The sequence below is a fragment of the Pavona decussata genome, unplaced genomic scaffold, assembly GCF_977016875.1.
Source record: "Pavona decussata unplaced genomic scaffold, jaPavDecu1.1 SCAFFOLD_190, whole genome shotgun sequence".
In the NCBI taxonomy this organism is placed as follows: Eukaryota; Metazoa; Cnidaria; class Anthozoa; order Scleractinia; family Agariciidae; genus Pavona; species Pavona decussata.
In genome coordinates this window covers 1917947-1942345 of record NW_028145599.1, presented here as the reverse complement: position 1 = coordinate 1942345, position 24399 = coordinate 1917947, and the positions used below count along the sequence as shown (strand labels likewise).

The 24399-nt window shown below is 38.8% G+C and overlaps 1 protein-coding gene across 1 annotated transcript; it reads left to right on the top strand.

Annotated features, from left to right (window-relative positions):
* The first annotated feature begins 516 nt into the window (after window positions 1–516).
* LOC146462308 (cytosol aminopeptidase-like) lies at window positions 517–21957 on the top strand. Its single transcript, XM_085085965.1, has 16 exons — window positions 517–616; window positions 693–835; window positions 4205–4259; window positions 6427–6535; window positions 7139–7207; window positions 8019–8127; window positions 9870–10055; window positions 11838–11980; window positions 13609–13624; window positions 13822–14035; window positions 14944–15046; window positions 15698–15777; window positions 17121–17227; window positions 19842–19878; window positions 20479–20575; window positions 21632–21957. Exons 1-16 carry the CDS (start codon window positions 542–544, stop codon window positions 21691–21693), a joined length of 1605 nt encoding a protein of 534 aa, XP_084942091.1. The 5' UTR covers window positions 517–541; the 3' UTR covers window positions 21694–21957.
* Window positions 21958–24399: the final 2442 nt, after the last annotated feature.

The following is a 24399-nucleotide window of genomic DNA, read 5'->3' as shown; positions in this document are numbered from 1 at the left end:
CAGACGGATAATGCTTGTTCGTCTCGGACGAACTATCTTCTGTTGTGCGTCGATCGTTCGTCTCAGTCCTATTACCATTTTGAATCTTGGCGCACGCCATGACTAACACTATAGTACTAGCTACCTGCGTGCCAGTCCAATCGTAAATAAGTAAAAATTAAGGAAAAAAAAAAAGATTTTGTTGTTGTTGTATCAAGTTACCCGGACATGCTTGCGTAGCTTACTTTAGGGTTGCGCTCAACTGAAGATGTCGGTAGGGAGATTGTTGTTAAAGAAGATCTGGAAACGGAGGAAAAAGTGTAAATTTTATCTTCTTCAGAGGTTCTCGAAGGCGCTAATCTTGACTCAAACTGAGGCACACTGCCCACACACTCTCTCCTCCGCAGAGGTTCGATGGGGTGTTAAGTATATCCGCTGAACGAAGTGAGTGCAGGCGCAATAGCTGAGAGGTTCTCAGCGGGGAGAGAGGCCCACACATGCCACAGCCTCTCCTCCCCCACCCCAACCACTGGAACTCTGGGCCCTAGTAAAAGACGGCATCATGGCGGCCGTGTCTTCGATGCTCAGGCGTTTGCCGCGATATTTTTCGCCCACAGTCAGGGCATTTTGCTCTAAGGTGAGTCCAAGAAAAGATTCTCAGATATTTTTTTTGAGAAACGTTCATGTCTGTTTTCTTCTTTAAACACTTCCAGGCCGTCATCGATCGTGGAGTTGTTCTTGGCGTTTACGAAGTTGGCAACGAGGAGAAACCCAGTGATGTGGAAAACCTTTTCACTGAGCAAGCTAAAAAATTCAACTCAAGAACGTCGGGAAGGCTTACAGAAATGATAAAATTGTAAGCAAGCAAATTATGGACTTTGTTTCTTTTAGAAAACCAATAATATATGATCCTTGTTTATTTTTTCCATCTCTAGGGCTACTAATGCACCTATCATCGGCCATCCGGCCCCTCGGGAGGACCCCCGGCAAATACAACTTTATAAATTATCGAGACTTTCTGGGAGATTTGAACGATTATTTTGCCCAGGAGGTGGGGGAAATGGGGGCAGTTTGGTTTCCAAAAGTCTTGCCCCACAGGGAAAGCACGGGACCGTCGCTTTGTACCCTAAGAGTGACAATTCTGTGCAGCTCTTTTGCTAATGCATCAGTCAATTCCAGCTGTGCCCCTCCCCCCTCCCCCGGGCAATAGTGGGGCATTTTCCCGCACTGTCCATCCCGGGGATCGGGCATTAGCCTTCCACCCAATTATCCCGGGGCATTTGACCATCTCACTTTTTTTACCTTATAACATTCTCGCTCCTTCTAAGGGACCGTTCATTTTTTATGAGCATGGGGGCGCTGGTGGGATTTGGTTAATTGCCACTACAAAACTGTATGACCCCCCCCTAGCATGCAATTTTTTTCAACATGGCCCCCCCCCCAAGCAGGACTATTTTTTTCTGATGACCCCCCCCCCCCCCCTCCCGCCCAACCAGAAACAAATCATACTCCTTTAGCAAAACGCTTATGTTAATGTACTGTTTATATCAAAGATAAACGTAATTGTTACTGTGACTTCTTTAAAGTACTATTAAAAAGTTACCGTTCTCTGCTTAGGTAAAGATTTCTCTTGTTTAAAAAAAACGTTTTGTAGATAGCAACACGTTTACGGCAACGGCAAACCCAAAATTTCCATTTAGATTCTTAGAGGAACTATAAAAATTAATCAAGCAAATGTTTAACGTGAAATTACTCCCCTTCGAGTAGAAACAATTAATACACGTACAGATCTAACAAAGTACGGATCGAAGCATACCAATCAACAATTACAAGTCATATTAAACAGAAAAAAACAGCGGACACACAGATATCAGGCGCGTAGTTTAGGGTTAGATAGGGGTGTTTGTTGAGTGCCGGAGGCACTGTTACTTGGGGGGTCCGGGGGCATGCTTCCCTGGAAATTTTTGAAAATCTAGGTTCCCAGAAACCTCATTTCCTGCATTTTGAGACCCATTTTAGGCAAATCACAAATTTGTTTTACAGCAGCTTTTTAAGCTATATACATCATTTCTGCGGCATAATTGTCTCAACTTAAACAAGAAAGTTCAATGTACATTCCGCGCCCTGTCAAGTTCTGATAGCTATTCGATCTGCTGATAGTTATACACCAAGCTGGTAAACTGCATCATTCTCGGGTGTAGGCCTTGAAACAAATTGACTATCTCGTCAAGATTGACAGGCATATCATATTTGATATGCATTAGAACCAGGGCGGACATTCTACTCTCTCGCATGGTACACCTCATGTAGTTGTTCAACCTCCTCATTGTGCTTTTTCTTCCGCCATTATTGATCTTCAAAGGGGGTTCGTTCGAACCCCTTGAACCCCCCCCCTCCCCCCCCTCCTACACGCCTGGATATTAAATACTGCTATTAAAAATGACAGTTACAAGCTTTCCTGAAGATGGCCTACGGCTCAGATTTACCGTCAACTGAAGTCACCAACAACAGTTCTATTATTAAAAACTAATCTGGATGTTCACACTAGGCATACTACTGAGTCTACTGATACTCCTGGGTTCAAATAATTTACTAATCAACAGTCTTTATAAAAGTGAGTACTATTAAACAGAACATTAAACAATCTATTGATATAGTTCTGAGTACAACAACTTAATAGAAAACTACTCCCCCACGGATGATTCAATAGTAAGACTGTTACGTTTTTATATTAATTTGAACTTGTACAAACATAGGTGTCTACTTCAGTTTATATTCATTATTGCTTTTCCAACAGATATGCGTCATTTTCTCAGTTGTTGTTAATATGAAATGCAGATTTCGACCTCAGTATGTAAAACAAATTAAAAGTGGTTAGGAAAATCGTATTAATTAAATATAATTGAAATAATATTCAATTTCTTCATCTGTTTCTCTGTTGAGCCACTTTCAATTTCCTCTACTAGCCAATTATTGCTGGTGACCCCCCCCCCCCCCTTTCACCCAATTGTTTTGGTAGCCCCCCCCTTTAGTGCCATTTTTTTTCTTGTGGCCCCCCCCCCCCCCTAAATCCCACCAGCCCCCCCATGCTCATAAAAACTGAACGGTCCCTAATGACCAATTCATTGGCAAATTAAGTATAAGTTTCTTCTAGAATACGCCTAGATAGAATGCAAACGGGATGCTAGAGTTGCAGAATGACCTATTTGGCACTAAATATGGGAAACAAGACCTAGCTGAGAAAAAATTTGTCCTGAATTACCTTAGATTTTAATGCAAGTAAGGCGAGAAAGGAAGACCCCTGGGGCATTTGAACAACGTTTTGTCCCAGCTGTGGGGCCTTTGGCAGGTTATATTCAAAATATCCTTATTCCTGGGGTCGGCCGGGAGAGAGGGGGGGGGGGGGGGGCTATGGACACAGCTTGAATTGACTGATGCATAATGTTTTTAATCTATTGTACGTCTGCAAATTCTTAACATGTGACCATTTAATTGTAGAGAATTTACTTGACTCAAATAGCCATTATTATTGTTATAAAGTTACATGCCATGAAAGTCCAAGCCAATTGCTGGATTTCACATCGTGGGGGACTGGGTATGAGTCTGTGTATTATGGGATATGGGACACAATACCCACATAGCCAGAAAGAGCACACCGAACTTTACAACATCCTCAAGTTTGGTGTTAATCAAGCCAATGTTAGACGAGATAGAGCCATTCAAAAACTCCAAATTTTACTATGAAATACATACGGACACCGGACAAATTGTCTGTTGCCTCCGGCTATACATACATTTTCTTAGTAATTTTTTAAAGTTTTTAAATGGCTGTACCTCATTCAATATTGGCCCAAATCCCACCGAACTTGAGGATTTTGGAAAGCTTGGTGTGCTTTTTCTGGCTGTGGGAGTGTTATGTTCAATATCCCATAATACACAGACTCGTACCAAGTTCCCCATGATATGAAGTCCAGCAATGTAGCAGATGTACAACCTGAAGAGGAGAGACCCTGGGAGTGAGGTTGGCAGTGGTACTATGTATTAGCACCACGGTTTGACACATCATATTGAACTGCGCAGTTCCAGTATCTGTTAACATCCATGTAATGTTTGTGTTTTGTGAGTGATCTTATTTTGGATAGGTCATGCTTGGTAGGATTGTGATTACCATTCGTATTTTTTGAAACAGTTGAATATTAAAATAATTTTGTTGTTAAATTTTAAGGTCTGGATTTGAAGGCAAGATTGGTAAATCAAAGACATACTTTGGTATTGACAAGGTTTGTTTTTTCTTTGTGTCAGAGTCAAACAGAGGAAACTTAAAAGTCATTTTGGTGTGAAACCTAACCTATAATGTATATTTCATCCTCACTGCAGGCAATCACAAGGGCAAACAAATAAATTCATAAATTGTACAGTACAGCTCAGAGATAAGCAAACAAAATATATGTGTAAAACATGCCAGGCCAGTACACTCATATGCATCTAAAATACAATTAATTGTACATGCTTACATGAAATGTATGCATCTACACAATAATAATAGCCCCATAAAACCGACTGATATTTTTATTGTCATTTCTAAAACACTCGATTTCTTGAGATTTCTTTTGTTGTGCAAAGGTGTCACATAAAGCAAAGGTGTGGCAGTGAATAACAAAGGCACATACGTGTTGGACATATGGGTATTTATGTGCATCTGAAAATACGCATATACACGTAGTACAAGGCATAGTGCAGTCTTTGTATGTGTAGTTTGCTATCCCTGAGCTGCACTGTATAAATTAAGAAGGGAGAAAACAATCAATCATTGTTATTCCTGAGCAACAGTCTTGCCCACTACACACATTCTTACAACAAGATTGTAAAAAATCTTGAGAATCACTTCTTAGAAATGACATCTGTGCAGGATTCTGCTATGGTTGCACGTAATATGCCTGAGAGGAAAGTTTCATGTAAGGGACCAGGATAAATACTGTATACCTGATTACACATGGATCTGAAAAATTGAAGAATACGGAATGGTCTCTTAAAAGTGATGTATCTTTGAAATATTAGTTGGTTTGGTAGAATGTGGACTGTCTTGAAGTCTCAGCTGAATTCTCGCTTTTGTCGCTAACCCAGGAAAACTTTGCCACAGCTTTTGTTTCCTTGTCAGCTTTTTAGTTAGTGCTTTCATGTAGAAACTACAAGCAATTCAAGAAACTGCAGAGCAAACAATAAGCTGGGAACTCCTGAAACATTCAGTCTGTCATGCCTCTAATCCCTGGCATTTCCTGTTGCAAAGCAGGGCATGAGCTGACATGATCTAGAATGCTGGACACTTGGTTTTTGTTTGTTTGAAATTTACTGCTTTTATTAATTTTAGGCTTCCTGGCCAATTTGTAACAACAAGCCACATGGGTAAAGATCCATGTAATGTAGAATTGATGTTCGAAGTCCTTTGAAGGAATATAAGCCCACAGTGAATGTTTGGAAGTTAACAGACTGTTTTTCTAGCATTTAAAGCCACAGATACTCTATTATGAATGTATTTGTTCATTCCTTGTTCAAGTCATATTGGCATTAATCATTAAACTTTTCATGAATCCCATAGATTACTTACTGGTTGAATTATTATTTTTTCATATTTACGGAAAGGGAATATCAGTGAGAGGCATTTGTGACAAAATTGTGATCGTGGGGTGTGGGCAGACAAGAGGCATTGCTACAATTATATTTACATGTATTTCAGGGCTTAATGTGCATTTCTTTAATTAAGGAATGGCCATCTGCAGCTTTTAATGTTTAATTTAGTGTTAATATTTTATGAATAACTCTTGTCTCAAGGTTGCATGTAATGTCGTACACCACGTCTGTTTTCTTCTCTGCAGTGGGGGGGGGGGGGGGGGGAGGGGGTGGATCTTGTCTGTTGAATGTACCAACAGGGACCTTAGGATGCTATAAGGGTGTACGACATTACATTTAACAGCTGTAGAGAGCACTATATAGGAGAGACAGCTAGGGCTCTGGGGAAGAGACTGGGGGAACACCAGACACAAACGACATCTTGCTTGCCGTCTGGGAACACCAGTCAGAGGCCAACCATGAGATAGACACGGCGGTCAAAATCCTCGACCAGGAGACCATGGACATTAAAAGAAAAATCAAGGAGACCATCCATATCAGACGCCAGCATTCAACCCTAATGGAAATAGGGGTTACGAACTACCCACGAAATGTTAATGTGACTAAATACACATATTTAAGTCATGTGACAACACTGAGGACAGTATTTGCTGATGGAGACTGTTAGAAACAGTTAAAAGCTTCAATGCTTCAACATTAGTAGACCTTAACAGTTAAGGCAAGAGCAACATGTATTCATACAATTGTTTAAGATTCCAAGGGCAAGAATGAGCATTCACAGTATTAGTGTTAACATTATATTCTTTTTTATATCACCAGGATTATCCATGCGTTGTCGTCGTTGGTCTGGGCAAAAAAGATGTTGAATCAAATGCAGAGACCAGTGAAGAGTGTGAGAGTAGTGGCAACCTTAGACAAGCTTCAGGAGGTGAAATATTGTTAATTATTAATTTGCTCAATTTGTTCCTTGTCCCAATAATATTGATAAGTTCCTCTCCGCTGGTATCAAAGGAAATTGTTGTTGGCATTACGTTTTGTGCTGATCAGCACCGATGGAAAAAAAAAAAAAGAAGGCAATTGCATTTTTAATTTGCTGACCAGAATTTTGTCCACCATGATGTACAGTACAATGTACTTTCTGGTATTTCTCATGGTGTTTCAATTAATATCCTTACTCCTTACTTACCCCCCACCCCATATAAAATGTCACAGATAATTTGGTGGGAATGCGGTGGGGTCTCCAAAGTCAAACCTGTGACAGTGGGAAGGAAGTAAAGGAAGGTGTGATGTGAAATTGGAGTTTTGAGCAGATAAGGGATGGCATGCAAACCAAAACAACTTCCAACACATAGCTCTTACAGTTGAACATGTACAATGCTTACAGGATTAGATGAAAAAAAAGAAGCCATAAACAAACAACAGAAATAATGGACCAGCCTTGAAACAATCTATAGTGGAATGTTTATGGGTTCTATCTGGACCAACACATTACAAGACACAACATTAAAGTATGATGAATAATGTTTTACAGTTGGTGTTAAGGTTCTAAGGGACTGCCGGGTCCAGACAGCTGAAGTAGATGCATTTTCAGATCCTCAAGGTACTATAAGTTTTACATGTATCTATGAAATCAGAGCCTTGACTCCACTGTAAATCTGTTCCTGAAGCTTGTTTTAAAAAGGTCAAAAACGGTGTCAATTAGAAATTGCATTTAGAATTAGATGTAACTTTGATTGCCAACAATAATCACCATTTTTCCATTCATCTATTTCAGCCTAGTTCTATTGCACAAATTAAGTTCACTCATTATTAGGACCCTGGCAAACACCTGTATTCTTACAACTAATGCCCATAACATACTGTACATGTAGGCTGGGGTGTAAATATTGTTCATTTCTTTTCATTTGCTTTTCCTGGTCTGTTAAATTTTTCATCATAACTGCAAACTTGGTGATTTACAGCTTTTATGATCATAAAATAAAGCATTAATGCTCACTAGACCGGTTCTGTCACTACTACATAACTGTAATAGTCAATTGTGCATAAATTCAGTTTATAATTATTAAGTTTTTGACACAAATGAAACGTTTGTACGGTTCTAAACGCGTGTGCGTAATGTAGTGAACAAAAGACACTGTAAAAGATTTATTGATTACTAATTTTAATAACAAAATAATTATAAATAATTATTCTGCACATAATTATGGTATTCAGTGACTTTAAGGTGAAAGGTAAAAGGGGAAGGGAAAGTCCTACTATAAACCAACACAGCAGAAACTACAGTTATGACTATGTGTATTAACCTGGTTTCTGTAGCATGACGCACCTAGGATTATTGCTCCCCCCCCCCCCCCCAGTGCATGCTAGTCCATCGTACTTAGTTATGTGATATCTTATTTCTATTGTTTCAGCGGCAGCCGAGGGTGCAGCTCTTGCCCTTTTCACCTTCGATAATTTGAAGTCTTCCAAAAAGTTGCAGATGGATCTTCAACTTCACAAGCACACCAAAGATCTACAGAGGTTAATATCTTTGCTGTTGTTATAGTGGAAAAAGAGGTTGTTATTATTAATAAGAATAATGGCACTCATTCACAGACTAAACAGCACTGTTTTTTTTTATTATTATCAATATTAATTTACTTGTGGCAACAAGCTTTGCTACTCTTTAAGTACTCAGTACCTAATTATAAGTAACAATTGAAGGTCTGAGAGCATAACCAACTTATGTCAAATTTAAGCGCGGCTTTCGATTTCGCACGGATTTGTCCGAATTTTGGCTCTCCCTGGTTTGGAAAACATTTTGCAGTTTTACAATCGTGGACAAAACTCCTTGAGAAAACCAAACACAAACAGAACAAAAACCACTCACTTACTGTTTCTCCCTTCATAATTCTACCACAGTTACTTCTCCCTCCCCCCCTCTCCCTTATGCAATGTTGATGTGGGAAGTGATGCTTGCCAGGAAACTGTTCGTGACCCAAAAGACAACATTGAGTCAGGGGGAGGGGGAGGGGGATTTGGTAGTTTGCTTGTTTACAAGTGAACGCGCTTGGAAGGCAAATGTTTTTTTATAGGTTTTGTCCATGTCAGACTCGTTTTGCAAATGATCAGTAGCCTAACAGTTTCCACTGTCCACGAGCGGTGTTTAGTTGCACCAGTTGTTGTTTCTATAAGTAACGTTTGTGATGATATCATGGTTTGCTTTTGCGGGTTGTAACAAGCCCAAAATAGGTCAAGGCAGTTGGGATAAACAACTTGCGTATCGTACTGGCTAGTTGGTTTCGCTTTTGTTTGCTGAAGTTTGTAAACACACGACATCTATGGATCTTGTGAAAAGTTATGAAATTGACGAATGCAGTTCACAGGAACTGGTCGAAATGTTGTCCCAAGAATCCCTCCTTGGTAGTGATGACTGTGCCATGGCGAATTTTTCAATTGGATTATCAAATCCCGCGGGAGCAACAGAGACAAATCCCGCCATGTGCAAGGTGTTTTGCATGCCTTAGTTGTGGTTTGCCAGGCTTGAAATTCAGTATGTAACGATTAACTTTACAATTTCAAGGCAATGATTCAATAAAAGTACGATTAACATAGATTTTCAACGGTTAACAGCGACTGCTCGTGAAAAGAATAGATAGTCAGTACCTTTTAATAGAACTGCCATTAATCGTTGTTAATTGTTGAAATGCCTACATGTCTTCCTGTTAATCGTGTAGAATGCTAGTATTTTGCGGTATCAAGAGTGATATGTCGACAAACGGGACAAAGCTGGATTTTATGCCAGGAAATGGACACATTTTCCCTTGGAGAATGTAACTGTTTACATTTCTGACATTCCTGTCACGCACGTAGTAGTTTGTAACAGAATTAAATAAAAGCATGACAGCATTCTTTTCGTTGCTCCCGCGAAAAAGACCGCTTTCGTGTGCCGTGTTACAAAGACAACGAGTGTATATTGAATACAAGTATTTAATCCTCAGTGCATTGTCCTTTTGGTCATCCAGTGTCTGTTAAATGTTACCGATATATTTTTACAAGATGGTAAAATTTCTCAATGCATTAAAACGAAACACAAATCGGCGTGAAAAAATACTGGACAATGGTTTTCAATCAAATTGCAGTTCACATGCAAAAGTTTGGACAAATCCGAGCTACATCGAAAAACGGGCTGAAATTCCACATAAGTCGGTTATGCTCCCAGCCCTTCAATTTATTGTTAATTACTCAAGAACAATTTTGATGTTTGCTTGTTTGTTTTTCAGTAAAGAGGAGAAATCTGATATGAGCACCTGTTATCAACTTTGGCAAGATGGATTGCTGCTATCAGGAGCACAGAATTTTGCTAGAGAACTTATGGAGACTCCATCCAACTTAATGACACCAACAGTGTTTGCTGATCAACTTACTGAACGACTCTCTGATCTTCAAAATGTGGAGGTTTATTCTAGGTACATATACATAGAAGGCATAGGGGATGATGATTGGAGGGAGGTGGGGGTTGCTGAGTGGGGATATATATTGATTGTATACCTAGTATCTAATGGTATTTTCTTCTTGTAATATCCCCGTCCCTACAAATGTAAATTCACCAAGAAGTGGCATCCTTGTGCACAGTCTTGAATTTACATGGTCATCAACTTACCATTGATATACTGGTGTATCTCATGTGGTTTGTGAACAGCATACCCACTCTGTTCTCAAGTGAATCATGTCCATTCAAATCAATGCAGGGTCCACAGGGTTAGAATGAGTTTTAATGAAAAATTACATGTATTTTTTTTACCCTTGGCCATTGGTCAATTTGCCAAAATTGAAATTTTGGTCAAATTGACTATTGGTCAATTTGCTTTAAATACTGAACACCCGTTTAATTTGTGCAAATGTATCAATGAAGATTTTTGGAATTACAAATGTATAAATCTTTGTACAAATTTTTATGTTAAGTTAGTGTACTTAAAGGGGAAGTATCACGAAAATTTGCTGTCATTTCAAAACCCAAAAAATTAATGTTTGACTGTCAGCAGAAAAACGAAATAATTGTCAAGTTTGTTAAAAATTATCACCCCAGTGCAATAAAGCTGTCGATTAGTGCCTCTGGCCAGAGACAGAGTAGGCCGGTTTGGATTGAAACTTGAAAAATATTAGGCTAATGTTTTTCAAGTTCACACATTTTTGTTTCCAAAATGCGCTAGAACAGATAACAAGTTGTTTCTTTCAAGAATTGAGTTGATTTCGTTCCTCTCGTCATTCTAGAATTATTTGGCAGGTGATTGAAGGTCTTATTTCATCATTTTTAACAAAAGATATCAAAAACTCCATGATACTTCCCCTTTAAGGACAGTGCCTACTTTTGTTACTGCGCATACGTTCTGCGCACCTCTAGATACTTGGGTTTCCTATGGGTGGTGCCTACTAACATGGGGATATTTTGCGCGGTTTAAAACCATCCGCAGAAAGCAGAACTGAGCAAGTGCTCTTGGTATCCAAAAAGAAAATAAATGTGGGATAACCATGCATTTTTTAAAAATAATAAAGCTTCAATTTGGAAAAAAAAAATGCCATACATTGCTTTGCATTTTACTGTTTTTTAGAATAATTGTTGCTTTTTAATTATCTCTACATGTACATGTAAAAAATACATGGTTACCCCCAATTTTATTTTTGGATTCCAATAGCCCTTGCTAAGATCTGCTTTTCAGACATAGTCATAAACCACACAAGAGTACTTCTTTATTAGTAGGCACCGTCCTACATGTAAATAAATTATGTGAAAGATTCTGTAGAATCATCTTGTTGCAGCAAATTCCCCACATGCAGTTTTGGTGATAATTTTTTATTTTATTTTTTTGTTTTTGAATAAAACACTCCAGACCAAACATGCAATGGTAAGAAGTCCCTGTTATAAGATTTGTAAATTTTATAACTTGTTGAAGTTTAAAGTCTGTTGTCTTCTGTTTCCTTGCTAGTATAGTATATTATAGTATAGTATAGCATAGCATAGCATGGCATAGCATAGCATAGCATAGCATAGCATAGCATAGCATAGCATAGCATAGCATCGTATCGTATACATGTATAAGTATAGTAATAATACAACAAATTTCTATAATCACAGGATTTCATTCAATACCATTTTAAGTGCTCTTGGTAAGTAAATTGTTAAGTTAAATTAAATAATACAAGTTAATGACCAAATTATTAATAGGTATTGTCTTTGTTTTTCTCACAAGAGACCAATCTTGGGCAGAAGAAAAGAAAATGGGTGCTTTTCTCAGTGTTGGCAAGGGCTCAAGTGAACCCAGTGTGTTCTTGGAAATGAAGTATTTTGGTGCTGAGGACTCAATGTCCTCTCCTTTAGTCTTTGTAGGGAAAGGTAAGCAATTAATGAAATTATAATATTTTGATCAGAAACCGTCAAATTTATTATTAAATTGCAGTAGACAACACAAGTACAGCAAACAACATTATTCGAATAGTGCCATTTCAAGTTTCAACTTTGTCCAAGTCCAAGTTTACAGCTTCAGTGAAGAAAATAATTATTACAAATAAATGTCACTATTATGACAATTATTATACCTACCCACATTTTTGAAAACGAACTGCTCAAGTCAAGTTTCTTTAAGAGTTGTTTTCTCTTAGGCTTGTAAATTATACATATTTGTCACTGTTCACTGGTTTACGCCAGCAAAGCGATGATTTGCTGATCAGCCTCACCAGTTTTTAAATAAAAAGTTATTCCCCACGAAGCGAGGTTAATAAATTTGTCGAGCCGAGCGGAGCTAAGCCACATGAATTCGAGCGAAAAATATATTTATATATATACATATCGTTGAAGATGTCCGCAATGTTGCCTAGCAACAGTGGAAAACAAAGTATGAATGACATCAGACAAAGAAAATGTTCCTAGGCAGCAATAGGTTGGGAGACACACTGGTGTCAGCAGTTTGCTGGAGCAAAATTTGTATACATTGGGGAAGTTTGCTTTCATTGCCAGGTCAAATTTCAACTGCAATGTTCATCAATATTCACTGGATAGAAATATCTCTGCAGAATCTTTCCCCTTTCTTCCAGAAAACCTTTTTTGGGAAAGATTGCATTGAAGAAATTACACGTTTTTGGCTGCTGTAAAATAATTTTCCGTGGAAAATAAATTCATCGAACACAACAGCGCTGCACGCTCATTGTACATTTCGTCGTGTCAGAAATAGATTTCAACCGCAAACTAGCCTGTGGAACTACGAAAAGACTGTGATCATCAAAATAGTTGCTATGTTCAGTAACCTTTTAATCTCCTCATTTGATGCTACAATACAAGTAAAGAGGGCTTTCCACCCAGCCCCAGCTTCGCGAGGTTTTGCATTAGTCACGTATTTCTAGTTATTATTATAGGAGTGCGGTTTGTTATCGTTTTTTGTCTTTCAAAAACTATTTCTAAAGTTGCCCATTTATAGAAACAAAAGGTTGCATAGTCTTTTTTCCCTCTCTTCTCCCTTCTTTCTTCTCTCTTTTACATCAGTCAGATTCTGAACCTTCTAAGGACCATAAAATCAGAGATTTGGTGTCTTTTCACAAAGAGCATAATGGCCACCTTTTCAAAACTTCGTGTAGATATATTGAATAACAATATTTCTTCAAGTACATCCATGGTTAATTAAGGGTAGCCAGGACCCACAATCGGTTAGTTTCTGAAGAATATCCTGTGTTGAGTAAGGCGAGACCTGTTAAGAGGTAAAAATGACCCTCTAAACTGAAGAGACAGGGCTTTCAAATGAGTGATTGAATCACTTAAATTTGACAATGACAAAGTATACTAAAACTCATTTCCATGTACCAACAAACCTACTGACTGTACCTTGAACTATTTGAGGGAGCTACAGGGTACATGCACAAGTGAACGCAAAGATGTAACATACACACATGGGCATGGGACATGCCATTTATGTTCCTCAACTTTTTCATTTTGCTTATTTATAACAAAACATTTCTTTTTTTTCCTTTCAGGTGTTACATTTGACAGGTATGGTATCCACATACATGTATCACAGTGTTAGTGGTGTTAAGCATGCCTGAAGGGAGTGGGTTACAGGCAGATTTTGTGTACATTATTTTATGGAATCTCTGTAAGTGGGTTTGATGAAAGTTTCCATATAAATTAATGAGTAAATACTGTAAGTAAATCCAAATAACTATTTTTTTTGTAAATGTCTTTTGCAGTGGTGGTATTAGCATCAAGCCTGCAGCAGGGATGGGACAAATGAAAGCTGACATGGGAGGAGCCGCTACAGTTAGTGCCGCTTTTGAAGCCATAGCCAGGCTTCAGGTACCAATCAATGTCACTGCTCTCATTCCACTGTGTGAGAATATGCCGTCAGGGAGTGCTAATAAACCTGGGGATGTTGTAACTGCAAAGAATGGAAAAACTATTGAGGTTAGTGGTGAGCTAGATAATCAGAAATGAAATGGTCCTTTCTTGCTAGTGGGAAATATCTCTGTGGAATGATCGAATTCTAGTCAGAACACTCAGATGATTTGTTGAAGCTACTGAGCACCTTGAGGCTCGCTGATCCAAATACATGTACCCATTTAAACAAAATGTATTTTTGTAGTGGAAATGCATTTAGCTACCCAAAGTTACATGTAGTTAACAGGCATTCCACTCAGAAATAACAGGAAACAAAAAATAATCAAATTAAACATAACAGGTTAAAAATCCCAATTTGCAGGAGGCAAGGGGCTGGAATACGGGACCTCCAGATTTCAGGTCCGGCACCCAAAATGGAGGAAACCTGGTCTTAAGAATTATCTCATTAGCTATACCTGTGCCTAGTTCCCTGGACAAGTTTCTGGTCTGTGTAAAGATTGAGAACTAAATCAGAACCAAGTTGCCTAGCTGTCTCTCTCTTTCGGGGTGGAATTGGGGCTTAGAAGAGTTTTGGTATTGATGATGATAATGTTTTTTTTGTTTGGCTTGTTTGTTTGTTTGTTTTTTGGAAATTATAGCCTCATGTTATATCTCTCTCCCAGGTGTCACAGTACTTGTCCTTGCAGGGGTTTAAAAAAAGCATCATCTGGATTATATACGTTCTATTGAAATACTTTAAAAGGCATACATATGACTACCAAAAATGTTGAGTGGTAAGCAGCCACGATCCTAACAACTGAGTGCATGTCCTTTTAGAGCTATACCTGGCCCAGGCTAAAACGTTCTTTGGGGAGACCATAATTATTATTGCGGACATCTTTTGAACTAATGTAATCAAAGCTAACATCATATAGTTCAAAGAAATAGTCTTTACTGAAACCTGTTAACTCTCTTTTCATTTCTTTGTGTTGCAGATTGACAACACAGATGCAGAGGGGAGGCTCATCTTGGCTGATGCTCTTTGTTATGCTGGTGAACTTAACCCTTTAGCTATCATTGATGTTGCTACACTCACCGGTAATTATACCTTGATTCTGTGCTTTCCCCAAGGTTTACCTTGGATTTGTGAGCAGAATACCAGTTAATTCGGTTATTTATTTGACATGAAGCAAAGTTAATATCGAAACTTACATTGTACATACCATATTAAGTTTGTCCACCCACCGTTGATCACTGTATAAGCTCCCACCTCGAATAAGCGCCCACCTTGAAAGCCCAAGAACTAAATAATCGCCCACCCCTACCCCTTTTCCAACACAAACATTTTCTGTACTAGCCCAGCGTGAAGTAAGAGGAGCGGTTTTAAATATGGTAGTCAATGAACTTTTATAGCGAAATAAACTTGTTATCCCTTGTTTTGTTGTTCTCTAAAAATGTCCTCACTGGCTGAAAATGTTGGGAAAATAAAAAATGCCCATCCTCATGAGCCCAAAATTAAATAAGCGCCCTGGGCAGTTAATCTTATAAATACGGTTAGTGTCCATCCTTGAATAAGGGCTCCGTTGGTGTCATAAACACTTAGGTAACCACAAGCTCCTCACCTATAAAAAGAAGCTAGAAACAGTGAGCCTGTGCCACTTGCATCTTTACAGATTACAAATTGAGTACCGTGCAATCACCATTACCAGCGTACAGATGTACACCTCAAATTTTCTTTGTCTTTCTTAGGTGCAATGGATATTGCGTTGGGGCAGGGAGCAACTGGAGTATTTACCAACTCCCTTACATTATGGCGCCAGATCTCCCAGGTGATGGTCTAAATCCTGGCTTTATAGCCTGAACTGGTTTGCATTAGTAGTACATGTACATCGTCTTAGTTGTAAATCTGTGCCGAGCACCTTTAAGTAACCTTTTTAGTCCTTTAATTTAATACCAGTTTAAAACAAGTACCTTGTGGTGAAAAACAAGACCTTGTTACATTAATTACATTAATTTTCTTTAAAAATACAACATGTTTAGGGTTATTTCTTTGTCTTAATTCGAGGGGACCAAGGAAGTAAGTGTTAGCAATGGCGATAGTCTACGTCATTGTTTTCACATGTTGTATTATAAGGCTGAAATCTGATGTTATTTCTAACTGCGTTTATGTCAGTAATGAAATGACTTGGTCACGTTCTATCAATCGTTGATTAATAAACAATTTGTCATTTGTGTAAACGAATGTTTGGTTTTATAAAAAGAGTTGATCAGATAATTTGGACACTGTAAGCGGATTCTAGAGCTGACGTTGAATTTGCTGAGGCTACATCCACTAGAGCTAATCATTCTTATAAGTTATATACTGAGGAGAAAGTGCTGCCTTTGCTCTGACATCTGCAAATGGTTAGACTTTCTAGTCTTCTCGGATAAGGACGATAAACCGTAGGCCCCGTCTCACAACCCTTGTTCATAAATAACTCTGTGGGACGCTAAAGAATCCACTCACTGTTCGCAAAGAGTAGGGGACGTAGTTCCCGGTGTTGTGGTCTGGTCTTTGTGTGTATGCATGTATTCTCATGGTTGGGTGGGTAAATGCTTGGAGATATTAGCTGCATAAGCTACCCTTTAAAATCCGAGGGTAAATAAAGATAATTTATGATGATGATGATGGTGATGATATGTTAAGTCCGCTAGACTAAATTGTTGTAAACGTTTCTTTTTTATGATGATTTTTAGGGAATGGAATAACTTACCCAAGGATGTTGTAGAAGCAGGCGGCTTTGATTTTTTTTTTTTTAATCAGACTAAGATCATCCTTAAATTTGTGATAGCGCAGTAATCTTTTAATTAATTTTAGCTCTAATTCTATATTATGTAATACCATTTTTTTTAGCATTATTGTAATTTTTTTATGGGAGTTCCCTTCCTATAGCCATAACCTCTGAACTCCCTTTTCAAATTTGTATGTCTTATGAATTTGAATAAACGTGTATGTATGTAATCCTCAGAGCGATTCGCTCTGACGAAACAAATATGCTCTCGAATATGTTTTTACGGTGGTCACATTACCTTATCTGCTGAGTTGCAATTGATAAAACCAAACACATTCGTTTCTACTCGTGCATCGACGCAGCACCACATTAACGCGCTCATCTGTTTGTGATTTGTGTAGGCTGGGTTTGACTGTGGAGAGAGAATGTGGCGGATGCCTTTGTACAAACACTACAGTGAACAGATAGAGTCAGACGTGGCTGATATAAGAAATACAGGAAAAACCAGGTATGGTCACAGCAAGGGAAAAAAAAAGTCTTTTTGATGTTCATTTCATTAACAGTGTTCAGTGGCATTTATCCATGGGTTCACTCAGCTACGAAGCTATTTTCGTGATGCCCATAACATTGCCAAGCTACAATCCTGGCCAAAAATGTCGGGAATGTCGGGACTACTGTTTTTCCAAAATTCAACACGAAGTTCCCCCCCCCACCCCCCCCAATGCAATGTTGTCATGTTGCTGTGTTTATGTACAGTCCGAATTATTTAAGTGGCTATCAACACTGCTTGTGGGAGGGAAGGCGGGGGCTTCCTAGCCTTATAGCGACCGGTTATAGATATCCAAAACACAAATGTACACTGCAAATGCTATTTTCGTATCTGTCCCGGAAAATATTGCTCAGGATTGTAGCTTCGAGGCATTTTTTTTTTTTCACAACGTAATTTTTGACTTACGCGTTTCATCTTTCTCGATACTCCTTCAGGATAGGGTTATAAGAGCTGATGAGCTTTATGTCCGTAAAGCTACTAACTCCATTGCCGTTGGATGGGAGCATTTTGGCTTAAACCTAGCCTTGCCGCTTTCAAGCTGCCATGACTTTGTTTTAATTAATGAACACATGCACTGCCCAGTTTCACAATTCTGCTCTTAGCAGTATGAAGTACACGCCTTATAAGCCAAGGTAATTTTGAAGGAGCTCTTTCAACTTAAAGAAGGGTTCCTAATTTTAGTTCAAAGCCGGTACATCTTGTATTGTACCCGAGGCGAGAGACTACGGAGAAAAAATCCGAGCCCCCCGGTCCGCCGACAACTCGCTATTTATGAATCCAACAAGTTTATGCAGTCCGTACATGTTTATACAACGACTTCCCATAATTGCTTAGATTTTGTTGCAGCTGGTTCACAGTCCCCATAGAAACCAGCTGCGGTTCCTTCTGTTTTGTTGCCGCGGCAAGTATGATTTGAAAAGGAAGCACATGCCATACCTCTCTGTATGTGAGGTGCTTGCCAGTGCATATCTGGTTCATCTCCGGGTAGTGCAGTTTAGTTCCAGGGTGCGCATAAAGTCAGTCTATACAGATGTAACCACGCGAACAGAACACCTCTGATCTCTTGGTATTATGCACACTCGTTGACATATCTACGAAATCCAGTTACACTGCTTTTCAATGGCATTTATTGGCTGTTGTAGAAAGATAGCCGTGTGGCAAGGGAACGTTTCCTAAGAGACGAGGTCTCTGGTGTGGTTTGTTCGTCTGTAGAAGTTTTTGATGTTTTCATGGACTAACTGTGTACGGATCTAACAAGCTGACAGGTCTGCGCAATTTGTGTGGGGTTCTGTTAATTTTTTTTACCTATTTTTACATATCTACACACCAAACGTCTAGCTATCGTTGGGGTAATTCAGGAAAATAAATAATAAATAATATTATACAGGGTAATCACTTCAGTTATACAACTGATATCAATATGGACCCTGTTAAAATAATAAATGAAATGATAAGAACATAAGAAGGCTAAAAAATAGAAACATATAAACATATATAGCGTAGTGTTAGTATCGGTCGGCTTGCGTAAATGGAATGAAGCAAAAATAGGCAAGTTTAAGCAAAGTTATTGAACTGTAGTTGAACTTTAATACTTAGCAGTCATTTAGCTCAGTTGTGATGATAGATGGCTGGTGCAGGTACATGATTTCAATTTTATCAGTCGTACTGGTAATTTTGTAACATATCAGAATTAACACTGAATTAACACGCCGAGTTGGCTATAATCATTCCATATCCATCAAGCACGAGTGGAATAAGCGTTTTAATTATTATTATTATTATTATTATTATTATTATTATTATTATTATTATTATTATTATTATTATTATTATTATTATACTTTTAACTTGTAAATAGCAATTTGTGTGGAATATTTTAATAAATTATCATTATTATTTTTTTATTATTATTATTATTATTATTATTATTATTATTATTTTGATGATAATCTATTAACAGTTCTTGTAAATGAATAAAAATAATTATAGCATAAACTGAAGTACTTGATCATGATGTAGGCACTAGTTACCTTATAGAAGGCATCAATGTGCATATGTTTCTGATTTAATTTTCAGAACCATTTGTACATTGCTTCTTTCTATGAGTATTCTACTAGAATTTGTGGGAGGCAAAAAGAGAAAGCTGTTTGCGAGAGGTTGCTGCAGTGAAAAATTTACAACCATAGGCAAACATCTTGTGACTAACGAGATCATGGTTTAATTAGGGTAACTTTAGGCGGATGCCGTCATGCAGACCAGTCAGTGGCTCATAGTCAGTAGTTACGTAACAAAAATGAGTTAACAGCTCAAGTTTTACTTGGATGAGCCAACCAAAGTAAGGAACATGGCAGGGTAAGGAGTTCCTTCCTTCAACCTTACCTTCTGAGAATGTTTTGTAGGTCGGCTCTATTATAACTTAGCCAGGCAAGCCGTTTAACCTTGTAGTTTTAGGTAGTGTGAGTGATGTGCGAGCTGCCTGACAATTCCGCATCTCAGAATCCCATTACCTCAATGTTTACGCTAAGCGAGTGCTCAATACCATTGAAACTAAAGCTTTGCTTTACTCTTTCAGATCCGCTGGGGCATGTACTGCGGCAGTTTTTCTCAAGGTATCGTATATGTGGGAAATCTCTGAAGTCCCCATGCGCTTTTTCACACCTCCAGGTTGCACATGTGCGGTGGCTTGTTGTCTCCATATTAACGCTCAGACTGTTCATTGCCACCAGAAATTCGTGGACACGCGCGCCACGAGTGAGCCGTGCTAGAGTTAAAAATAGCCTGGATTTTGGCTTGTGCGTAGTGTCAAAGGTTAACATAACCAGGACTTAGCAGGGGGAGGGAGAGGGTAGACAGCGGTACCAGCTATCTCATTATTTATTGAAAATCTGGGTCCCTTCGTGGGGCAGTTGTTTTGACCTTTTCCTTATACTTGGTGTTATTTGTGGTGAAAGCTCTTTAAATAAATGCATTGCTCTTGGGTTTTCTTCAGATCATGAGCAGAACGGATCTTGTGTATTTTCCATAAAGTGTTCGACGTAAAAAAAAGTTTTGTTTGTTTCGCTGTCACATTCAGGTAGAAGCGCAAGTAGGAAAGCTGTAAATACCCTCAGACGGCAAGGACATTTTAGACATTTGATTTTCTTGATTGTTGAGAGATATTCGAAAATTTCTTTAGTCAATAATGAGTAACTGACGTGTTTGTTTTTCAGGAGTTTGTTGAAGCGAAACACTGGGCCCATTTTGACATCGCTGGTGTGATGGACAACAGCTCAAGCGCTATCCCATATCTTAACAAAGGAATGTCAGGTAAAGACTGATTCAGTTATATACTTTTCCTATTCATTTGAATTCATGACGCATCTTGGCGCACTGCCCTCTCTTCTCCGCAGAGGCCTCTTTCGCGCTCAAGCGGAGACACGTAAGGGACTGGAGAGAGTGAAATAACGAGGAGCGCGGGGGACGATGGGAAGGGACCCTTTAAATTTTCATCCCATTGCCTTGCTTTTTTTAATGAAGAAGCCTCTCCGGAGCAAATAGTGCACTGTTAGAGATCTCTATAGTAGACTCATAGTAATACTGAATCAGTTGATAACGTTTCCGTGTTCTCTGATTGGCTATCCATACTTTAGGTAATATTTGGTCTTCCGAATTGTCCTGGATTTCTTTCGCGAGGTTTTTCTGTTAGAATTTACAAGGGCTAGTTGAGTCTATCCACTTGTTTAGTACTGGAATGTAGTAAATGCTTGTCCTGTCGTGTCGCGGCTAGCGGGTAGGGGTAGGTATCCAATACTGCCCATCAGTAGCACCTACACTCTAGATTCAAAACTAAACATCGTCACTTGTTGCGTCCGATTAAAAAGCACTGAAAAGTAGGTTGAAAACGAAACAAAAAGAGGCGCAGCCGATTTTTTTTTTCTTTTTTGTACTATGTTTATTTAGTTTTTTGTGTTTGATAAAACTTGTCAACCGGTTCTTAAGTAGGGTATAGGGCGAAGAGTAAAATCGAACTCGGTCTTGGAATTCTTTCTCTCCCCCAGACCGCGCTTGATTTTTCTTTTCGCCTTTACCTCTCTCGGGAACCTGTTCACAAGCTAGTTAGTTAGATTGTTCCTTTGGGCAAACTAATAACCTCCCCAATTTTTCAGACTGTTAAGATCACTTTTTCCAAACCTCCTTCTCGGAAATGATTTCCTTTGTATTCTCTTCACGAATTATTAATTAGAAGCATCCCCGGCCTCCCCACTTCTGGTGAAAAGAAAACTGTCTCGAATAGGTCACGCATGCGCATCCAAGATCGTCTTGCCTGGTGCAAACATGGGCTAAATATATCAAACATACTTTCTGATATTCCTTAAATTACAGGACGACCAACAAGAGCGCTGGTGGCAATCGCAAGAGCACTGGCAGTCAACAAACTGGACTAGAGTATTTCACATGCTTTCAAACTGGACTACACAAAGTTCACTCCCTGCAGCGAGAGATATGCGAGCAGTTCTTGTGAGAGGTGATGAGTAGGGAGGAATGAACACCCTTTTCCGTCGCCCCTGTCACGATAAATCTTGTAGGCGGGGTGATTCTACAAAGTATAGAAATACAAGAAAAAACTTTTTAGGTTTTTGCAGTATTTTTAGCCTTTTAAAATAATAATTTTGAAAAAATCCTAGGTTCCGGTGAAACCGACTTATTCGGAAAAAAAAATGTTCCGCAGGGAAATATATGTAATAACTAGGCCATTTCGGAGTTGCTATGAACCTCACTATGAAAGCGAGGCTAAGTGCAAAACTTTTCATATAAAAATTAGTTTTGTTTGCGAATGAATGAAAACTAATTTTTCGTAACAAAAACTTTGCACTCAGCCTCGCTTTGATAATGAGGTTCAAAGTAACTCGGAAATGGCCTATTACGACTGTGGTATGATAAATTATTTTTAAAATTCATTTTGTTGTTTTGTAACTCGTTGGTGTTGTGTATTTATCTCTTTCACAAATGCTAGGGATGTCGGCAGGAAGCCATTAAGACAAAAACTAATTCTCCATTTAAAGTAAGAGTGTAGCTGGTGTGGATTCCACTTCGCTGTCAGTTAGTCTAGCAATATGGTGAAAAGTTTTGTGCGGTTTTTATTAAATAAAAAGCACCAAGTCTGAACTACAATATTACAGTAGAACCCTACGAACTCAAACAAAATCCGATTTTCCCTCGATTTGACCCCATTTTTTTTTTTTTTTCCAGTTATTTACTATTGGTTAACTCTGGACTGCAAGTAGTCCCTTTCTGGATAGTCGAGTGGTCGCGCGAAAAAACTGGAGCGAACGATCGTTTATTTCTCCTCACTCCAGTCTCGCCGCGCTGTGAGCGCACCTTCTCGACTAACCAGAAAGGGACTGCTAGCAGTCTAGGTTAACTCCAATTCCAAGCTAACTCGAACTAATTTTGCTTTCCCTTGGCTCAAAGTTACCCCGATTAACACGAACTCTATTTTAAAGACGTCGGTCGCTAAACTCAAAGCTGGTTGCCATGTGGAAAGATTTAAACATTATTGGCAACGTGATTTTAAGGCTTTGTTTTGTCCGTAATATGTTCTCAAATTTCCAGACTAACGATCGCATTTCAGTAATTATTAACAACTTACTTGATGTTCAACACCAACCTCGCTAACTCGAACTATTTTTAGTTTCCCTTGGAAGTTCGAGTTAGCGTGGTTCCACTTCAGTTGTGGCGGCGAGAAATATCAAATAAATTTACTGAAGTTGTGAATTTTGAGGGTGCAGACGCTTTGTTTCATGGCTGAGGAAAGGCTGCAATCGTGCAAAAAATATCTATTTTTATATCTTATAATATCACCACCTATTTCCAAGTGGTCCAGTAGAACTCCCATTCCGCTCCGTTGTTTTGACTGTTCCCATAATTGTTGTTGTTTTCTTTTTTTCTATTACAGTCAACTCTCTCGTAAGCGACCACCCTTGGTGCACGACAAAGTGGTCGCTTACGGGAGGTGGTCGCTTACGGGAAAGATCAACAAACTAACTCTAATACTGGATTGATTAATTAATTACATAAAAATATCACCTTAGCAGCTAAAATAAGGCAAATAAAAACTAATTTTTTTTTCACATCTATTCATTCTTCTGATGAAACTTTGTATAACATGGTTCATGGTTCATTTTGGAACAAATCACTGTAACAAATCCCGTTTACCTACAGATCTAATTATAGCCATCTTCTCTGTCTGTAATCTGTCGTTATCTGTTAGCAGTCCGGGGAAGCGTCATCAAAATTGAACTTTTGTCACCTCTGAGTAATGATTTACAAGCGATCATACGTGATTATGTTGGGTGGTCGCTTACCGGAAACAGAAAACAAAAGAATATGTGTAATTTCTGGCCTAAAAAGTGGTCGCGGTCCCTTAAGAAATTTGAGTGGTGGTCGCTTACGAGAGAGCTCTTAAAACAGTAATTAACTGAGAAACAAAACGGTTGTTTACGAGGTGGTCGCTTACGGGAGGTGGTCGCTTACGAGAAGTGGTCGCTATGAGAGAGTTGACTGTATATTATTTTTTGGCCAAAGTCACGTGACTGGTGACGTCATCAGTCACGAAACAAGTACATACCAAACATGAGCCAAGTTTGCGCCATTTAACATTTTTCAGAAAAAAAAAGTCCCAATTCAATATCGATACACTCTCCGGCGCTTGGGTGCCGGGTTGGGTGACACACTTGTTGCAGAGTTTAATAAACTGGGCCGAGTTGTTCGAAAGCCGATTAACGCTAATCCACGATTAGAAGTTAATCGAGGTTTTCATCTCGCTCGTTAAAAATGGTTTAAAAAGTTAATTTTGAGCTAAAGGTAAAGAAAAGTCGAAGTAAAAACTGAGAGCCAAAAATCTTTTGGAAGAATCTTTAATGATTAGCTCTTAAACTCGAGTCAAAGTTTGCGTTAATCCAGGATTAGCTTAATCGGGCTTTGAACAACTGGGCCCAGGAACAAATGGCTACCGAGCTGAGGAGTTCCTGAGTGAAGCGTCGCCTTTTTTCTCTTTGGATATCCCTAAATCACTGCTTTTGCCGTTATATTATTGAAAATAACAATGAACAGCTGCATTAAAGGCATGCCAAGTAAGTAGCAACCTGCGG

Excerpts from the sequence above, each read along its gene's own strand:
- LOC146462308 (XM_085085965.1), top strand. The coding sequence starts at position 542 with ATGGCGGCCGTGTCTTCGATGCTCAGGCGTTTGCCGCGATATTTTTCG. Across the intron at positions 15,778-17,120 it reads TATGGCGCCAGATCTCCCAG|GCTGGGTTTGACTGTGGAGA; the intron begins GTGATGGTCTAA and ends TGATTTGTGTAG. Across the intron at positions 19,879-20,478 it reads CTGCGGCAGTTTTTCTCAAG|GAGTTTGTTGAAGCGAAACA; the intron begins GTATCGTATATG and ends TTTGTTTTTCAG.